At 56.1% G+C, this 16868-nt stretch overlaps 10 protein-coding genes across 10 annotated transcripts in view; 6 read left to right on the top strand and 4 right to left on the bottom strand.

Annotated features, from left to right (window-relative positions):
• The window catches only part of P884DRAFT_314454 (uncharacterized protein), a gene marked incomplete at both ends in the record, with an annotated part of 1008 nt that extends 965 nt beyond the window's left edge, over positions 1-43 (bottom strand). The window contains one exon of the mRNA XM_069445240.1: positions 20-43. Coding sequence (XP_069294708.1) covers positions 20-43 — 24 coding nt within the window. The remainder of the gene's footprint in view (positions 1-19) is intronic.
• Positions 44-798: 755 nt separating this feature from the next.
• On the top strand, positions 799-2361 carry P884DRAFT_263549 (uncharacterized protein). Its single transcript, XM_069441769.1, has 2 exons — positions 799-1870; positions 1928-2361. Exons 1-2 carry the CDS (start codon positions 1065-1067, stop codon positions 2019-2021), a joined length of 900 nt encoding a protein of 299 aa, XP_069294707.1. The 5' UTR covers positions 799-1064; the 3' UTR covers positions 2022-2361.
• P884DRAFT_263548 (uncharacterized protein) lies at positions 2362-2889 on the top strand. Its single transcript, XM_069441768.1, has one exon. The coding sequence runs from the start codon at positions 2418-2420 to the stop codon at positions 2706-2708; it is 291 nt and encodes a 96-aa protein (XP_069294706.1). The 5' UTR covers positions 2362-2417; the 3' UTR covers positions 2709-2889.
• Positions 2362-3453, top strand: P884DRAFT_230060 (uncharacterized protein; the record flags this gene model as incomplete). Its single annotated transcript, XM_069439773.1, has 2 exons — positions 2362-2889; positions 2939-3453. Coding segments are annotated over exons 1-2 (693 nt in total), but the record flags the coding sequence as incomplete, so codon positions are not given.
• Positions 3454-4178: 725 nt separating this feature from the next.
• Positions 4179-5732, bottom strand: P884DRAFT_208743 (uncharacterized protein; the record flags this gene model as incomplete). Its single annotated transcript, XM_069438898.1, has 4 exons — positions 4179-4242; positions 4385-5408; positions 5497-5604; positions 5696-5732. 4 exons carry the CDS (start codon positions 5730-5732, stop codon positions 4179-4181), a joined length of 1233 nt encoding a protein of 410 aa, XP_069294704.1.
• Positions 5733-6927: 1195 nt separating this feature from the next.
• Positions 6928-7367, top strand: P884DRAFT_208751 (uncharacterized protein; the record flags this gene model as incomplete). Its single annotated transcript, XM_069438899.1, has 2 exons — positions 6928-7062; positions 7209-7367. 2 exons carry the CDS (start codon positions 6928-6930, stop codon positions 7365-7367), a joined length of 294 nt encoding a protein of 97 aa, XP_069294703.1.
• A 339-nt stretch (positions 7368-7706) lies between these two features.
• P884DRAFT_294308 (uncharacterized protein) lies at positions 7707-9765 on the bottom strand. The gene is made up of 2 exons (XM_069444271.1): positions 9507-9765; positions 7707-9451 (listed from the first exon to the last, which is right to left on the bottom strand). Exons 1-2 carry the CDS (start codon positions 9622-9624, stop codon positions 7893-7895), a joined length of 1677 nt encoding a protein of 558 aa, XP_069294702.1. The 5' UTR covers positions 9625-9765; the 3' UTR covers positions 7707-7892.
• A 696-nt stretch (positions 9766-10461) lies between these two features.
• On the top strand, positions 10462-10975 carry P884DRAFT_208795 (Mss4-like protein; the record flags this gene model as incomplete). The annotated part of the gene is made up of 2 exons (XM_069438903.1): positions 10462-10519; positions 10581-10975. 2 exons carry the CDS (start codon positions 10462-10464, stop codon positions 10973-10975), a joined length of 453 nt encoding a protein of 150 aa, XP_069294701.1.
• A 219-nt stretch (positions 10976-11194) lies between these two features.
• P884DRAFT_208427 (uncharacterized protein) lies at positions 11195-12331 on the bottom strand (the record flags this gene model as incomplete). Its single annotated transcript, XM_069438873.1, has 1 exon — positions 11195-12331. A coding segment is annotated over one exon (1137 nt), but the record flags the coding sequence as incomplete, so codon positions are not given.
• Positions 12332-13757: 1426 nt separating this feature from the next.
• On the top strand, positions 13758-16839 carry P884DRAFT_302398 (uncharacterized protein; the record flags this gene model as incomplete). The annotated part of the gene is made up of 2 exons (XM_069444941.1): positions 13758-14694; positions 14750-16839. 2 exons carry the CDS (start codon positions 13758-13760, stop codon positions 16837-16839), a joined length of 3027 nt encoding a protein of 1008 aa, XP_069294699.1.
• Positions 16840-16868: the final 29 nt, after the last annotated feature.

The raw sequence follows: 16868 nt of genomic DNA, 5'->3' as shown, positions 1-16868 counted from the left end.
TGTTAGCATCCGGGGCAACGTTCGGCGTGGAGACATGGGACATTATTGACGGCCACGCTTTAACAGGAAGCAAAGGCAACTGCTCACAGAAGACGTAAGTAATACAATGGGCTGCAGGATTTGTCTGCGCGTGTCAATCTTGCCGCCGTCATCGCGATGTAGGAGGAGCGCATCCTTATATCTGAATGCTGCAGTCAAAACAGCTCACCAAGAATGGAAGCCGATTCAGCCGATCACAAGGCTGGATGGGTACCAATCTTGTTTTGTGCCTCACCTACCCCTTAAAGTAAACGGAATTATGTCACAACTCATGGATGACTTCCTTCTCCATGTGGCTCCTCAACGAGACCACGGGTTGTCTCGAGCCTCGTCAGTGGAGCCGCTTCCCTCTCGGGGGAATTGTAATTCTTGCCCGTTGTGAGCACGAGGAGAGGAGGAGGGAGCGGGGGTTATGGAGGGTGGCTGGCCCTCTAGACCTGTCGTAGCGGCTGCCGGCACACCATCTTCAACAGGAGCCAAGCTCAGCCGCATTCAGGTTGGCAGAGTTCCCTGCAGCTCTGCTTGTCCAGTTAGGGGGCGGCCGTCTTTATTGTTTCATTAGATGACCGCCTCAACACCTCCCCCCAACACGCTAGATGTAAATTCCCTTTGCCGTTCCTGATAGGTCCGAAAATCTCCAAGGCTTCGAATCTGCCATCGTACATGAGGTCGGTGAGAGGAGGCTGAACTTAGACTCGATGAACGATTCTGAGTGGTGCCAGCTAATCCCCTCCTCGCCTCCTCCCCCTCCTCCCCCTCCTCCCAAGGCGTATGTGTAGGTCCGCGTGGGTTATCTCCCATCATCCCGCTAAGTCCAGGTACGGCACCTCTTAACCCATCCTTTTCGCGATTTGCCCCGTCGCCGCCTTGCGGGGCGCAACAACCGTTGAGCCGCAAGGTGAAATGGTTCGCGCCCGTCCTGCTATAACCCTATATGAATTCGTTCTTATTAGTCGGGCACGTCCTCTGTTCGTATTGCTGTTTCGACCTGTCGCTCGACAACTTTCCTCGCCACGCTGGTCGAAATGGTGCGACGCCGGCAGCGACACGATTGGCGTCCGCTGACGCTGCATGATATCGGGTACAACAACCGCCGAATCGACGTCGAGGTGTTCTGGAATGGCAGCACCTGGACCAAAGTGCCTGCGTATGGCAGCACTGACTGGGAGGAGAACTGGATTGCGGCCCCAATCGCACAGGCACTGATCGGTTGTTACACGTTCGAGGAGGGGGCCAGTTTCGGCGAGCGAGGACGCATCGAATACACCAGGAGCCTTAACCTCACCATCATGATCAACGGCAAGTCCGCGGATGCGACATTCCGAGTACTCGAGAACGCCGAAAACCGCGTGAATGTCCCCATGCTCGTCGGCGAGGCTATCATCAGGGAGATATGGGGGGAGGCATGGCCTGCCTCTCACCTTCCTCCGTCCCGTGCTCCTCCTCTTCCTCTTCCACTGAACGCGCCTCCCGCTCCCGCGCCTCCCGCTCCCGCGCCGCACCAGCCCGGCACCGACGTCCACACGGCCTGCTCCTCAGCTCCCGAGGTTTACGGACAGACGGCAGAGGCGCCCTTCGCTTACCCCCAGTTCCCCTCGGGGTATTCGTACGATTCCTTCGGATTCTCCTCCGGCACTCCGTTCAACCCCGCCATCGCCCATCAGGGTTCGCTCCCCGTCATGAGCACGCCATGGCCTACCGGCGCTGGGTACGCCCTGGTAGACCTGACGGGCACCTCAGCCGCCGGTTTCTCCTCCGCACAACAAGCCGGCGGCATTGCTACTCTCCTCGATCACGCCGATAGGCAGCCCGTTGAGAGGGACTTCGAAAACTGTAATGACTGGATCAGCAACTTCGATTACACTTCGCAGCTACAGTAAGTACATACCTTCGCTGTGCTGCGCTGCATACAAGCGCATGAACCTGTCGTCAGAACACAACAAGACGCCGGCCCGCCAGCCTCCAATGTCGTTTGGCCATGACGCTGACCATCCGCCCTCTCAGGAACGAGCACGATGACTAGCTGCGGGCATGCTGTTTTGTATTGGCTGGAAAGACCAGTCAGGTGAGACGCCCTTCTCGGTTTTTTTCTTTTCTTTTTCTTTTTCTTTTTTTCCTTTTCTTACTCCTTTCTCTTCTGTATTCATTTTTGGTCCATCACCGGTATGTCACTGAAACAGGATCGGAGACCGCATCTGGAACATGGCTAACCTATCGATCCCGATAATGAGCAAGAAGGGAAATTTCGAAACCTCGAAGAAAACAAGCAAATGATCAAGTACGGGATTCGGCTGAGAAGCACCTCCCTTACGAATGTCGTTTCCCCACCCTGCGAAACGCAAGGGTGGGCAGGAAACACACTGATAGCCGAACTCTCTATGTTTCTGGCTAGCTCCTTCCTTTCACTCTTCGTTCTTTGCGGCTTGGTTTTGCTTTTTGTTGGGGGGAGGAATCTGCAAGATTCCTCGGGTGGGTTGCAGTGCCCCATGATCGGATCTCTCCTACCCGTTTTGTCAAGCATCGTTGCAAGACGTCAGCGATTGCGTACGTTTATGACCTCATTTTCCCTGTCGCCCATTCTGTCAAACAACAAAAAAAAAAAAACCTCCGCTCTCTGCTCCCTCAACGGAGCAAACAATCACACATCACAAATTCTGGGTTTACATTGAACAATGTCATCATCAAGTTTAATCACATCTCCGTCGGCGTCGACTTCACCTGCCGTTTCATCGGCATCAACTGTTCCTACCTCGCAGCAAGATGGCGATCCTGCGATAGTGCGATTCACCAATGTGGAAGACCTCTTCGATTCGATTAATCGCGCTACTGGGGATTTCCTCATCGTCACTCGTACGGTATCGTCTTCCCTCTTATTTCTATATAGTATACTAATTATTAGACGTCTCTCCTCGTCATTTTACTAGAATCGAGCGGGAGCGACAGAAGCGACGCCGCAAGTTCCGTTTTCGCCGCTATGATAGCGACACCCAGATCCTCTTCATCACGATCCCGACTGGCGTTCATGAAGCGCTCCACCTCGAATTAAATGGTATTTATTTGGAAGAGCTCTCAAGAATGGGTCTAAGTCTAAGGCACGCTTGGTCTTTAATCGGCGCTGAAACGTTTCGACAAGACCATCCTGGAGGAAACAGCGGAGAAGGCGATTCGACTGGTGGTCCAAGACCAGAGCGTAGCAGAGGCAGGTGGCCAACGCTCGTCATTGAGGCTGGCTACTCGGAAACATTACAGGAGCTTCATAACGACATGAGGTGGTGGTTCCGGGCATCAAATCACGATGTCAAGATAGTCATTCTTGCGAAATTCTACTACCAACAACGCTATATTTTGCTCGAGAGGTGGGAGGAAGAAAACTCGTATCCGCAAGGAGCGATCACACGGAGTCGGGCTGCTGCTATGTCGCAGCAAAACCAAAACGGCGTCCTCGAGCCTGTGAAACGGCAGTCAATTACCATTTGGCGCGATGAGACGACAAATCCAGTATCGTATAATGTCATTAGGGAGGCATTGGTACTAGAGTTTCGACTTCTTTTTCTTCGCGATCCTGGCCCGCAAGAGGGTGATGTTGTATTGAGCATTCAGGACCTTCAGTTATATGCAGAGTCTGTCTGGGATCGAGTCCGGGATTAATTAGACTAGCTACTAGGAATCTTTTATTCTGAGTACTACCGATTCGGTCCATCCAAGTTTCCTCTGTCCTCTAGTTCAAGACCGTGATGTCTCAAACAAGTCACATTGAAGCATGCTACACTGGTTGGGTAATCCCGTAGGCCCATTTTCTTCAAGGTGGAATACAGAGATAGTAGAAGCAAAAAAACATCCCGTCTCGCCTAACGCCGTACAAGGGAATCAAGAAAAGAACCTTAAATACAAAGCCGGCAATAAAAAAGACCGTGATCCCCACCGCCCTCCGAAACAATCTTGCCATCCAACAGGGGTGGCGAACGTCGTCATCGATTTCGGTTTCGCCCAGGGAAAGAGGCCCCGGGGCGATCAATCAGCTCGAACTGCCACTGTCCCAATGATAAGGTGGTCGGTCGTCGCCATACCGGCCCTCACACAAGTCCGGCGCCACCAGGAGGGAAATGGAAGTGACTTTCCCGAGAGCCTAGCGCCAGCCATCACTCCCTCATCTTGACATAGTTGCTGGGGAATATCCCGTGCCTCGTCCCGATCATTCCTGTCCTGTAAACCCTCAATCAGTTTCTAGCTCAGACTCGTCCAGGCTTCCGAGGTAGCCCTCCCCCCTTCTAGGAGACAAAAGAGAAAAAAAAAAAGAAGAAAAGGGAAAAAAGAAAGAAAGAAAGATCAGAGGAGGTGAACATACCACCAGTCATTGTCACTGTCCGTCTTCTTCAGCACCGTGATAATGTCCCCCTTCTTGAATCCCAGATCGCCCGGTTGGTCGGGCTCAAAGTTATACAGCGCGATGGCCTCGTTCTTCTTGAGCAGCGCCTCCTTGCTGGCGTAGTTGGGCTTGGGCGCCGCCGGCCGCCCGGGCGGGCCGTCGTGGTGGAACGTGCTCGAGCGCGACGGCGGTTGCTGGCCGAACGACCGGGGCTGCTGGTCGTAGACGTCGTCCTGCCACGTCGTCGACCGCTTGGGCCGCCCGAACTCGTCGTGCGCCTGCCCGCCGTACCCGCCGCCGCCGCCGTACCCGCCGCTCCTCGGCTGGCCCTCGCCGTAGGCCGGCCCGGTCTTGCCGCCCCAGACGACCTCGTCCCGGTGGTCGTCGTACACGGGTATGTCGTTGTACATCCGGTCGTCCGCCATGCCCCCCGGGCCGCCGATGCCCCGGAAGATGCGCGAGTTGAGGACGCTGAGCAGCGGGGCGGCCTGCGGCGGCGGGCGCTCGCCGCCCATCAGCAGCTCCCTCGCCGAGACGGGGCGACCGTACAGCCTGGCGTTGGCGTCCTTGCGCTCGATGATGGCGGAGCCCTCGAGCGAGACGCCGGCGAAGAGTCCCTTGGTCTTGGAGTAGCTGAAGATGCCCGCGACGCTGCGCAGCGACGCGGCGCCGGCCGCCTCGGCGTTGCGGCCCACCGGCCCCGCCGCGATCGAGACGTTGCCGCCCAGCGTGAGCGAGCCGGCCTGCGAGAAGGTCTTGACCGCGCTCGAGTCGTTGAGGATGAAGACGAAGTCGGTCAGTTCGAACCCGATCTGTCCGCCGAACCCGGCGCCGGCCGTCGCGATCGCGGACGGCGCGCTCCACGAGCCATCCGGGAGCCGCGCGACCACGAGGCCGCTGCCGAAGCGCCCCGATCCGAGGAAGCCCGCTTTGAGGACGGTAAGGATCGCGAGGCCCTGATCGTGTTTTTTTGGAGGGAGGAGGAGGAGGAGTGTGTTAGCGTCTAGTTCACGGGGCCGGTATGCCAAGCGGGAGATTGGCAGAAAGCGGAGAGGCAGAAAGAAGGGCCCCGGAAAGCCCTCTGATGTTACGTACCTTGGCATTGGCGAGAATGGATGGAGGAATAACCTTTTCAGGACCGAAGGCCTGACGCGGATCAATGAAGGAGGTAAGGATCTTGGCGCACTTTTTGCATTCCGCTGCGTGGCCAGGTCAGTTTACCACAGAAGTTCGCCCAAGGTTGCACGTCACAGGGGCCATCAGCGCGGAAGAGCCGGGACAAGGACTTACACCCCAGTGAGGACGGAAGAGGATTGTTGATACCCATGGCTAATCAGTGGGCGGGTGCGCTGTCGGGAAAAAAAAAAACTTGAGAAACGCGTTTCAGTCAGGACCCGAGTGTTTGCCAGCCCAAATTCGTGCGGCTGCGCTGCGGTGTTAAGTGAACAGGCTGGAAGAATCACAGGAGGGTCAGAATGAAATTGTGGGGTTGCGATTCGCTGCGGTTCCGTCTGTAGAATCTCGGATCGGTTCTGGCTTGCCGCGACGGTGCAGAGTCCAGCCAGCAATATGTAACGGGACGGTGGGAAAAGATGTTCGACACGAAGTTGGTCTTGCTTGCTCTGGAACGGTCGAGGTGAGGGAGAAAAATGGGCGCAGGAAGAGATGCTGCCACGCGTTGCTGATGCGGCTGTGAGGGTCGAGTGACAGGCAGCTCGGGGAAGGCGGCGCGTTCCCCGCAGCAGTCACCAGGGTGCCGACAATCACTGCTGCAGTGCCTTGGATAGAAATTCTTGGAAAGCTGATACTCCTGGCAATTCTTTATCCCTCGTTCTCTACACACGTATTCGGCATGGAATCCCATCTCAAGTACCTCACTTGTAGCCCCTTCTACTTCGTGCCAACCGTGTATTTAATCAGGTGAACATGCAAAGAGAAATCGAACACAACTGACATGGTTCCCCACATTTGACCTTGAGCAATGCGGGCGGCCTGACATCATGGGACAACATCTGGCGCCACACTGTGGCTGGGCACCGTTGCCAAGCTGCCTGGCCCCCTGATCGCAAAGCGCCAACTGCCGTTCTCGACTTGACCCGGATCGCGGATCGCGGATCGCGGATTGCCACACCCACGACGGGTACGGCCATTTCGAATTTTGCCAGCACAGATTGCATCGATAACGTGCCTCTCCTGAATTAGCTATCATTGGTTCCTCCGACCCCTCTTCCTCCATTGAAGGACCATCTCCGGCAACCGACAACGGTCACAACAAAAGCCGGCGAATCTGGCGAGATATCGAACCCCCCCCCCTTTCTTCCCGACCCTGAACCACTGCCATCTGTTCGGTCCTCGGTGCGTTTGAAGCCACGTTAGCTCGGCCGTCTAACGCGGCTTGACCTCCCGAACCGCTTGCGACCGACCGACCAGGCCGACCTTCGCCTCCGCCAGCGCCACAACTTATCCCAGCAACCCACCCTGAGAGAGAGTCGACGCGTTCCTAAACCCCAAAGAACACAAAGATGTCGGAAGCCTACGAGCGCGAGCGTCAGAACAACGCTCGCCTGGACGAGCTCTCAGCCAAAGTGTCGGCGCTGCGGGGCGTGACCATCGACATCTACGACTCGGCTCGCTCCCACGAGGTGATCGACTCGACCGTACGTCTAACCCCTTATTACCTTCCTTGAGCCCCACATCATCTCGAGACAAGGGGTTTACGATGAAATAGAGTGCCAGGGGGGAGGGGCGAGACACAATGAGCGAATAGCATACAAGAACTGACAGAGACTTACTACGATTCTAGAGCGAGACGTTTTCTTCGATGGGCAGCCAGCTCAGAGGCTCCGCCAGCCGATTAGGCCGCATGGCGGCGGCAGGGAACAAGGTTGCCATCTTCAAGCTGTCTACCATCATCATCGGGAGCGTGCTGGTCCTGTACTATATCTGGAGGCTGCTCTTCTAGGTCGGGCATGCGCGAGATATCTGAAACGAAAAGCGGGATTGGGCGCCCGACCGAAAAGTCTCAGAGAGAGCGCCTGGTGCTTTCCTCCTTCGTCGGAAGGTGTTTTTCAAGATGTGGTTTGAGAGGGCATGGATTAGTATTGCTGAAGTGCAGCGCGGTGTACGGGCATGATTTTGGGAATGTACCAATTTGTGCTGGCTTGTTTTGGCTAACTCGGGATTTGCACATTGTCATGACTGGGCGTTGGGGCGTCGAATTCTGGTACTGCTTGATGAAAGGGGAAAGTAATACACATTATATACCCGCATGTTCAGGGCTTAGCTGTATGTTCAATTGATAGAATTTTGTTTTCTTTCTGCTCCTACAGCTGGTCTATCGTCAGGAAAAGCAGAGCTGGCCTCCGTCTTTGTCTCGATCCGGCGATGCACAATCCACACACAAGGGGGCAACCCGTCGCTCAGATGCACCAAGTCGGTACACGTTTTGAAAAATTAGGTGCATCTCCCCGTCGAACAGACCGAACGGTTACTCCCAAACATTCGAGAACAGATCATCAGCACCTGCGAGCCCGCCCGCCGGCTTGATTGTGCTGTCTGTGGCTGTCGTGCTGCTGGTCCACCCACCGAATTCCTCGTCCGCCGCCACCTTGGGTACAAACCCTCCCGATGCGCCAGGAACGATAGGTTTGCTAGCGAGGGAGGCCCAGTCACTTGACGTCGTGCCGCCCACGGCCGGCTTCGATGTCTCTGGAGCAGCCTTGGACGGTTCAGCGGTAGCCCAGGCATTGCCGCCCCAGACGTCAGAGCCTCCCCAGCCGTTGCTGCCAAGTGGATCAAGAGGGTTGGACGTGACGGTAGCGGATGTAGCCGGAGGACTCGATTTCGGCTGATTTGCGGAGAGGTTAAAGATGGACGAGGAGGTGCTCGCCGTTGTCGGCGCTGCTGCCGGCTGCGAAGCGGCCGCTGGCGGGGAGGGTGCGGACAGATCGAACAAGTCGCCGAGAGCAGACGAAGCAGGTGCCGCAGCGGGCTTGGGAGCTGCAGCAGGAGGGGAAGTCGATCCCCAGCCAGAAGAGCTACCGATCGACTGTTTCGACTGGTGCGCGGAGGCTGCCGGTTTGGAGTCGAAGAAGCTGCCGCCGCTCAATGCCGAGAACGTGGAGCCGCTCGATTGCTGTGCGGGGCGAGAGGATGTGAAAGAGCCAAGGCTGGAGAAGGCATCGGTTTGGGCGGGTTTCGGAGACGGCGCGCTGGTGAAGCTCAGGCTGCTAAATGCATCGTTGAGCCCGCCCAACGAGCCCTGCGCCTGACTCATACCGGTCGGAGAAGACATTCCGCTCAACGATCCGGATGGGGCGTGGGAAGCTTGTTGCGCAGCAGGTTGGGGTTGTGGACGGGGAGCCGTCGCGTATAGCGAGAGGATGGATTGTTTGAGATCCGGGCGTGACTGGGTGCCACTAGGTGTGCCCGTTGTGCTTGCCGGACGCGGCGGCGCGGCCGGCTGCGTGCCCAGGAAGTCGAGTCCCAGGAGCGAGTCTTTCGTGCTGGTCGCCTTGGGCGGAGCAGGGCTCGACTTGGCGGGAACTTGCATTGCTGTCGGCCCAGTATTGCTGGCTCTTAGAGGGGCCGGCGCGGGGGCCGCCGGAGCCACGATTGGATCCCCTCCGATGAGATCGGCTTGGGGTGTTGCTGACTGGCCGGCGGATGCTTTACGGACAGACTCCCGGCGTTCCACATTTTGCTTCTCCCTAACAACGCTCAGTGGCACGTCGTCGTCCCCCTCAGCATCGAGAGTCGCGGGATCTGGCATGGGTCCATCCATCACCCATCGCTTCAGCTCATACTTGGTGCGGATGAAGTTCTCAATCTTGGCTTCCGAGGGAACATGGCCGGGCGCCAACTTCGCTTCCCAGTACTTATTTGCGCGCGCGTTGCCCCAGTTGAGAACGCTCTGTAGTTGCTCATCGGTCCAGGCATCTAGGTCCACGGACTTGACGCGGCTGATGTGGGTGCCCATTCCGCGATGGATACCTGAGCAGCGGATGCAGATGAAGACGCCGAGGTTCCAACTCGCCCATCGTGGGTCTGATGGCAGGTTTGTCAGCGTATTGCAGGAGAGGACGGTCCGAGAGACACGCACGTTTGTTGCGCTTGCAGTCGGCGCACACCTTGTTGGGCTCGAGCTTTAGGAGGTTCTTGATAGTCTGTTGGTTCTGAGCTGCCCGCTCGGCAGCGGGATTCGGCGGTCGTCGAGACATCGGGGAGTTATGATCCGGTAGATGGCCCTAAGGGTTGATGTATTGGGTGTACGTGCGGCCTCGAAGTTCAAGACAGTTGGCGCACGACGTTGGGTTCTCCCCCGATAAAGGCGGGCCGGTGGGACGCGTGAAACGGGTTGAAACGGGGCCGAATAGGTGGGTCTGTTCTGCTTTGAATGAGCGAGTGATCGAGTCCAGTTGACGTGCTCCTGAACCCCGCTTCCCCGATATTCACTTTTTTAGGGAAACGAGGTCAGGGAAATACGCAGTACCTTACGAATGTAATTATGCCTTATGCTCTTGGCCGCTCCAAAACCGCGGGCGTCTCTGACGTAGGCCTAACTGTCAACCTGGCTCAGCTTGGTCGTAACTCTGGCATGTATGTACGTGTCATATTGGTGCATTGAGGATGAAGCGGCGATCCAATTCCGCCACCCTACAAAGTACACATGCGCTTCCATCCGCATTGAGAGAAACTGATTCCATCAAACCTCAAGCAGCCCCGCCTAGCTGCTAGTTCAATGCCCGGTGATTTGTCAACACACATGCTGCTCTGTCTTGTGCTGCCTCGAACTGAGCTCTAAATTCACACCTTGGGACTTTTATAACCCCTCCCCATCTTCTCCTCACGCTCACGCTCCGAGGGTGCCCTTGACTTCACCCTCCATGCGCTCGCAACTTTGGCGCTTCTATACCCTTTTCTCACGCTCCACGAACCGCGCCATACTTCGGGTCCCTCCTCGACTGCCCAACACCGCACCTCTCAAGTCCATGACGATCCCTTTCCTTAGTGCCTTGTTCGGTACCAGTACCTCTTCCAGCAGCACCAAGAACAACATGGTTGTCTATCCCGACCAGCGCACTCCAGAAGAGTGGCGCGCCGTCCTCAGCCCAGGTGAGTCCAACGCCCTTCGCCCTTCCATACCTTGCAGCGATTACTGACCGATAAAATCCAGAACAGTTCCGCATCCTCCGTGAAAAGGGGACAGAACGACCTGGTACAGGCGTCTACGACAAGCACTACCCCGACAAGGGGATCTACGCCTGCGCCGGGTGCAACGCGCCGCTATATAAGGCCAAGCATAAGTTCGCGTCGGGCTGTGGCTGGCCGGCCTACTTCGACAGCATCCCGGGAGCAGTGGTGCGGCACGAGGACCGTTCGCTGGGCATGCTCCGCACTGAAATCGTTTGCGCCAACTGTGGGGGCCATCTAGGGCATGTGTTTAAGGGGGAGGGCTTCCCAACGCCTACGGATGAGAGGCATTGTGTAAATAGTATTTCGTTGGTTTTCAAGGAGGATGAGGGGGACGAGGAGAAAGGACAGGTGAAAGAGGAGGGGACCAAGGCCTAATTTGGTGAGTTGAGCTGAAAATAAAACCAGGATGTTTCATTAATGAACGGTCATATCCAAATGAAGAACATGTGTTTGCTCTGCCGGAGGACGGCCTAGGGAATGCTAATTCAGGGAAGATGCTGAGGGGATTCTAGATACATACTCAGAAGACCTCCTTACTCCCGACACAATGATAATACAAGCCGGCTAATGTGGTACAAAGAACATAGAACATGTCTAACCTCCATACTGCTTGTGCTCCCTCATTCGGTGAGCCGTGGCTACCACAACACCATTCCAACGCTCCGCAAATTCGTTCTCGTATTTTGACAATATATCCGCCAGACCATCCGATGGCTCCGCTGATGCCATGTCTTTATTGGCTTTCTCTATGAAGTCGTCCCATATACTGCTCGCCTGAGCTAGGCCTTGATGCTGATCTTGTGACACCTGTAGCAGCCAATCATCGATCATATCAGAGTCAGTCGGCGATTCAAATAATGTTGGACTTGAACTGAAGATGATGGCGTCATCTATATTGTTCTGCGAAGACTCCGACTTAGGTGGCACATGTCCTCTCGTTTCCTCAAAGGCGTTGAAGAGAGGTGACTGCTGGATTTTCTCGTCGAATTCGCCAGGCTGCCTAGAGTATGAAGCGTTGTCGATCGTTACCAGCCGTCTAATCCTTGCTGGACGCTGCCTGTCGACCGAGAACCCTTCCAAGGAGCTTGACATGTTGCCATATGTTTCACTGGCTTGATGATCTTCCCCAAGCTTGCCCTGTGTTTGATCTTTTGAGACGCCCAGAGTTGAGGGCCTGGTTACGTATCTTATCGGATCGTCTTGCAAGCTTGAAGAGAGTCTCTGTCTTGGGTACCAACCTCTAGTGGCATGTGGCGCATCACTTTTGCTGATTGACTTGTCAAATGGATTGGAAATTGTATACATCCGAGGGCCTTGATGTTCAAAGACTGCTGTGGTCCGTCTCACTCTTGGGCGGCCTGAAGAAGCAGGGCCAATCTTGCTCACCTTGTAGATCCCTTCACCTAAAATTCCGGGGACACCAAGGGTCGTTGCTGGTCGAGATGGTACAAAAGCGGGTGACCAGGGACGCTGATCAGCTCGCAATGTTGCAGGCGGTCCGATCGGCTGGCTGGGTGGCCGTTGCAATGAGGATAATCTAGGGTAACCTTCGAATCTGGGGGGGCGCGGGCCCTGCGCAGTTGGTTCAGAAGTCAAATGGGGGCTTGAGGTGTTTGGCTGTCCTGTGTCGCTGCGTTGTTTGTACATCGGAGCATTAGGTTGCCCTGGTAGACGCCATGACCCGAACGGGGCAGCTCCGGAAACGAGACCTTGATCATAACTCGATCCTTCGTACGATATGATGATGCTTAGGTTACTGAGCTCTCGCAGCGCCGTGTTAAGATCTGAGGAGGTCTGAAATGTGACGTTGAGAATAGAAATCTCCTAAATCAACCGTTAGATGGAAACAATTATGCGCGCTGAACCGACACAAGGATTACCTACATTCTCCAAGTTTGTCGAATACTGGAAACGAATAGAGCTCTTTGGCGATGAACAAGTGATTGAATGCGAAGGATTGTGTTGGCTCGCTTCTGAGGGCGCTTTGAAGATGTTCAAATCTAATCTTATCTGGCACTATGGTCTCAGCATGTGCCTCCATGTGTGGGGGGGAAGGGGGGAAGGGGGGGCGGTTCCAGTGACCGACCAATTCATCAGCCTTGTCTTCGACGTGCACCATCAGAAAGTGGCGCCAGACAGGCATTCGTGGTCGCGAGCCTGTGTATGGTCTGCGTGGAGCAAGCTCGAGTTGCGGTTTGAGTACTAGCTGTGGTTTCTTGTACGCGTTTGGCTTGTCATCGATACTAATGCTCACGAGGTCAAACCGGAGTATTGGTCGTCGATTGCTTGAGACACTTTGTGGTGCAGGCATCCTGACCTTCGGATACAATGTGTAGCTAGGGTTGAGAACCAGGAAGAAAGTGAGGTTTGGGGAAAGCTAATTACAACCAGAAGGCATCCAAAGCGGAAACTATGGCCTCTGGGGAGAGTTGCAGATGTCGTGGTGACCGGACCTGGAAGGAACTACCCTCTCGTCCGCGATCTTGCCATGCCCGCAACTCATTATAGACGGATTGCTTTCGTAACTTGGGCCGGTTGGATTTCATTCAGATACAGTATATGCCCGGACAAGTGACTAGCACCTACACTCACTATTATTTAAAGGCTAGAGTATCAAGGTAGTGCTTCAAAGTTGTCTTGTGTACATCAGTTTCCTTGGAGGGAAAGCAGGTAGAGTGAAGCAATGATGCGGCTGAAGGTTTACAAACGGTACTATTGCTCTAAGTTTCAGAAGTAATGAGGTCCTAGATGTAGTCACCGTGGTGTATGTCCAGCTGGGCAGAAAGGGCGTGCCCCCTACTGCGGGCAACGAGCGTGGAGGTGTAATCCGTAGAGAGGTCGTTGCTACAAGGGGGTCAGGCCAAGACGGGATAAGCTGGTCCGTGCATAGCGCTAGGCTGCAGGCCCACAGCAACTTTAACCCAGCAGATCGGAGCCAAAAACTTCCCGCGAGTTGCCAATCGCAGTCTCAGGTCGCGTCGCATCCCATCGCCGAAATCGAACTAAATACCAAGCACGCGCGCCCCTCCTCGTATCCATCCTAGCGCGTTCTGCTGCGCATCATCACGAATCCGGATTGACCAACGTTTTGTAGCCCGATATCCGCGAGCTTGCGAAGAGAAACCATCGGGCGCCGTGTTGCGCTCAATGCACCAAAATGGCACCGACCAAGCCGACCGTCGAGCACACGGTCGACCGCACCCCCGAATATGAGAAGTTCATTGAGGAATTGCGCGCCTTCCACGAGAAGCGCGGCACGAATTTTGACCCAGAGCCTAAGATGGGAAATACTACGGTCGACCTGCTCAAGCTCTTCAAATACATCGTCCAACATGGCGGCTATGACAAGGTGTCTGACGAGAAGCTGATGTGGCGGAAGATGTGTGAGGGTTTGGGACTGATGCGGCATAACGCTCCGGCAGATGCCTATACTTTGAAGCAAATCTTTTACAAGAACCTGGCTGCGTACGAAATCAAAACGATACACAACAAGGAACCTCCGCCGCCCGAGATTCTCGAATTCACCACAGCCAAGGGAGGCTCGCTTCTCACTCGGACACTGGAAACATATCAAGCAAGGTCCAAGGCGGACAGAGAAGGGTCCACAGAGGACGGTACGCCTAGTAGGGAGCGCCGTGCCGAGGATACTCCAACCTCGAGTCGGGCCTCCCGTGGTCTGCGAGAAGCTCCAGCACCCCGAGTCATCTTTCACCCCGACACGAACCCAACGCGGCAGACCCGAAACGCTTCAGCCCAGCATTCTGGGGCGTCCGGCTCTACGACGCACTCTCAAGCCCACTCTCAGTCCCACCAAAACTCGCAGTCGCACAGCGGCACGCCGGCCGCGATGCACCAGAGCCAGCCTCACCCTGGACGCGGCGCGCCCTCAGTTCTCTATAATCCTCCGGGACCCGACATGAGCAACCCTCTCGTACAGAGTTACCAACCACAGCCGCCTCAGCAGGTGCCGTTGCGTATCGTTGACACTCCTGCGAGCAACCCAGACCTATTCGCAAAGAAGCAGCGGCTGCAACGACAACCAGCAGCTCCGGCACCGAATCCTGCATCTCTTGTTCGTGCTTCTCTTCCTCCAGGTAAGCTATCTCTCATTGCATACGGCATGCCTAGGCGCGTCACTAACATGAGTAGGTACGCTCGACGGTCCCAACATTTATGAGAGGTGTCTCTTGGCCCTACGCTCCGGTATTCAGGCGGAGCAGGCCTTCGGTTTGAACCATCTGGTGAAGATATCCTACGAACGTGGCGACAAGTACAAATTCTCCCAGTTCAGCGGCTTGGCAGAGGGACTGACCGAGTTTGCTCTTGGCGTCGGGAAACTGTTTTACGACGTCGAATGGACCATCTCTAACGACCCGGATTACGACGACGGCGAGATTGGCGAGCTCGACGGCATCAATGGTACAGCTGACATCCTCGAGAGGATTGCGCAGCTAAAGCCCAAAGACGTGCAGGACAATTTTCAGCCCGCAGAGTTCACGGACCAGCTCGTCTTGATCACCGAAGCCGTTCTGACCATTCGTAACATGGTCATGTTGCCCGAGAACGCGTGGTTCATTTCCGACTATCCACCAGTCAAGGATCTCATATGCATTCTGCTTCACCTTCCGCCATTGGACCTTGTAGTTGAGTTGAAGCATTGTGCTCTCGACATTGCGGAGCAAATAACACCCCATCTAATCCTCGACTCCGAAGATCCTCTTTACCAGACATTGCTCTCCCAGCTCCAATCATCAGACCGCGGCATCATACTCGCCGCCCTCCGGGCTCTGGGCCGCATCGCCATGAACCATCCCACCGAGACAAACCAGCTGGGTGGAGTTCCGCCTGTCATCCTTCAGTCCCTGATAGATTGGCTGATGCTCAACGACGACGAGCTTGTGGACGCGATCCTAGATTTTCTGTACCAGTACACCGCTGTCGTTTCCAACCTGGACGTGATGTTGGAGGGGACGAATGTTGAGCACCTCGTGGTCCATCTTGTCCGGCTACTCTCTCACGGAGCTAAGCGCTGCCAGCGAGAGGTAGTCCTTAGCGAGGCGCGCCTCGCTTATGAACCCGCCTCCGAGCATGTTATTCCGATTCCCAAAGACCTACAAGAGCGACTATTGGCCATGGAAGAACCCGAGCGTTGCTATGCATGGCTCCGCTGCTTCTTTGAGGAAGACCCGGAGGCACAGATCACACAGATTGCCATCTGGCAGGCGTACAACGCGGCTTTCCTCGAGTCTCTGAAAAGGATGGGCCGCACGATGATCAACGCGCCCGAGTTCATCCGGCATATCAGCACCGTGTACCAGAACGCGGGCGCCCAAGTCGTCCGCGAAGCCAACGGCGAGTCGCAAAAGTTCATCATGCGCGGGATTCGCCCCCGCACTTTCCCCATCACCATCGATGGCCGCGGCTATTTCCAATGCCAGTGGCAGCCCGCGCCTGGCCAACACATCCAGTGCCGCACGTGGAACACGACCGCGGAGAAGATGTGGCAACACATCCTGGCCGACCACCTCGGCGAGGCCCCGACCAGCGAAGACGGCAAGTTTCAGAATCGCGAGGGTACCTACACCTGCGCCTGGGACGGGTGCGCCAAGTACCCGAAACCGACGAGGCTCCAGCTGGCCCAATTCATGACGCACATCAAGACGCACCTGAGGGCCGAAGAAGCCCGGCGCGCCGCAGAGACTGCCGCTGTCCTCGCGCAACCGGACGTCCCGTCAACCCCGCACGGCGGCAGTACGGTGGCCGCATCCCCATCCAAGCAGCGCGGTTCCATTTCTGGAGCCGGCGCCGGCGGCGGTGGCAGCATCCCCAAAGGGGCGCGCGTCATCCGCCCTGCCACGACCATCACGCTGACATACGAGGAAACGGCCTCGGCCCGCGACGAGCGCAATCCGAACGCGCCCCCGCAGGCGGCGGGCATACCGCTCTCAGCAGCGCTGATCCTGCGGAACATTGCGCGGAACGTGGTCAAGACGGCGGCCGAGGAGAGGCTGCTTGCTTCTTCCTCCGCCCAACAAGGGGGAGGAGTGGAGGGGGAGAGCAACAAGGCAAAGGACTCGGGAGTCGGGATCAAGGGCGGGTGGAACGAAAGGCTGTTCAGGCCTGTGATGCCGCGGCTGTGGGAGGTGTTTACTGAGAATCGGCTGCTGGCACCGTACATGACGAGCTTGTTCCAGCTATTGGAGAGGGAGAGGGAGGAATATGCGTTTGGGGACTACTAGCTTTTTTTTTTTTGGGAGGAGGGGGGGGG

Source organism: Thermothelomyces heterothallicus (genome assembly GCF_042370625.1).
Source record: "Thermothelomyces heterothallicus CBS 202.75 unplaced genomic scaffold P884_scaffold_26, whole genome shotgun sequence".
NCBI classification, from domain to species: Eukaryota; Fungi; Ascomycota; class Sordariomycetes; order Sordariales; family Chaetomiaceae; genus Thermothelomyces; species Thermothelomyces heterothallicus.
This window is presented reverse-complemented; position numbering and strand designations above follow the sequence as displayed.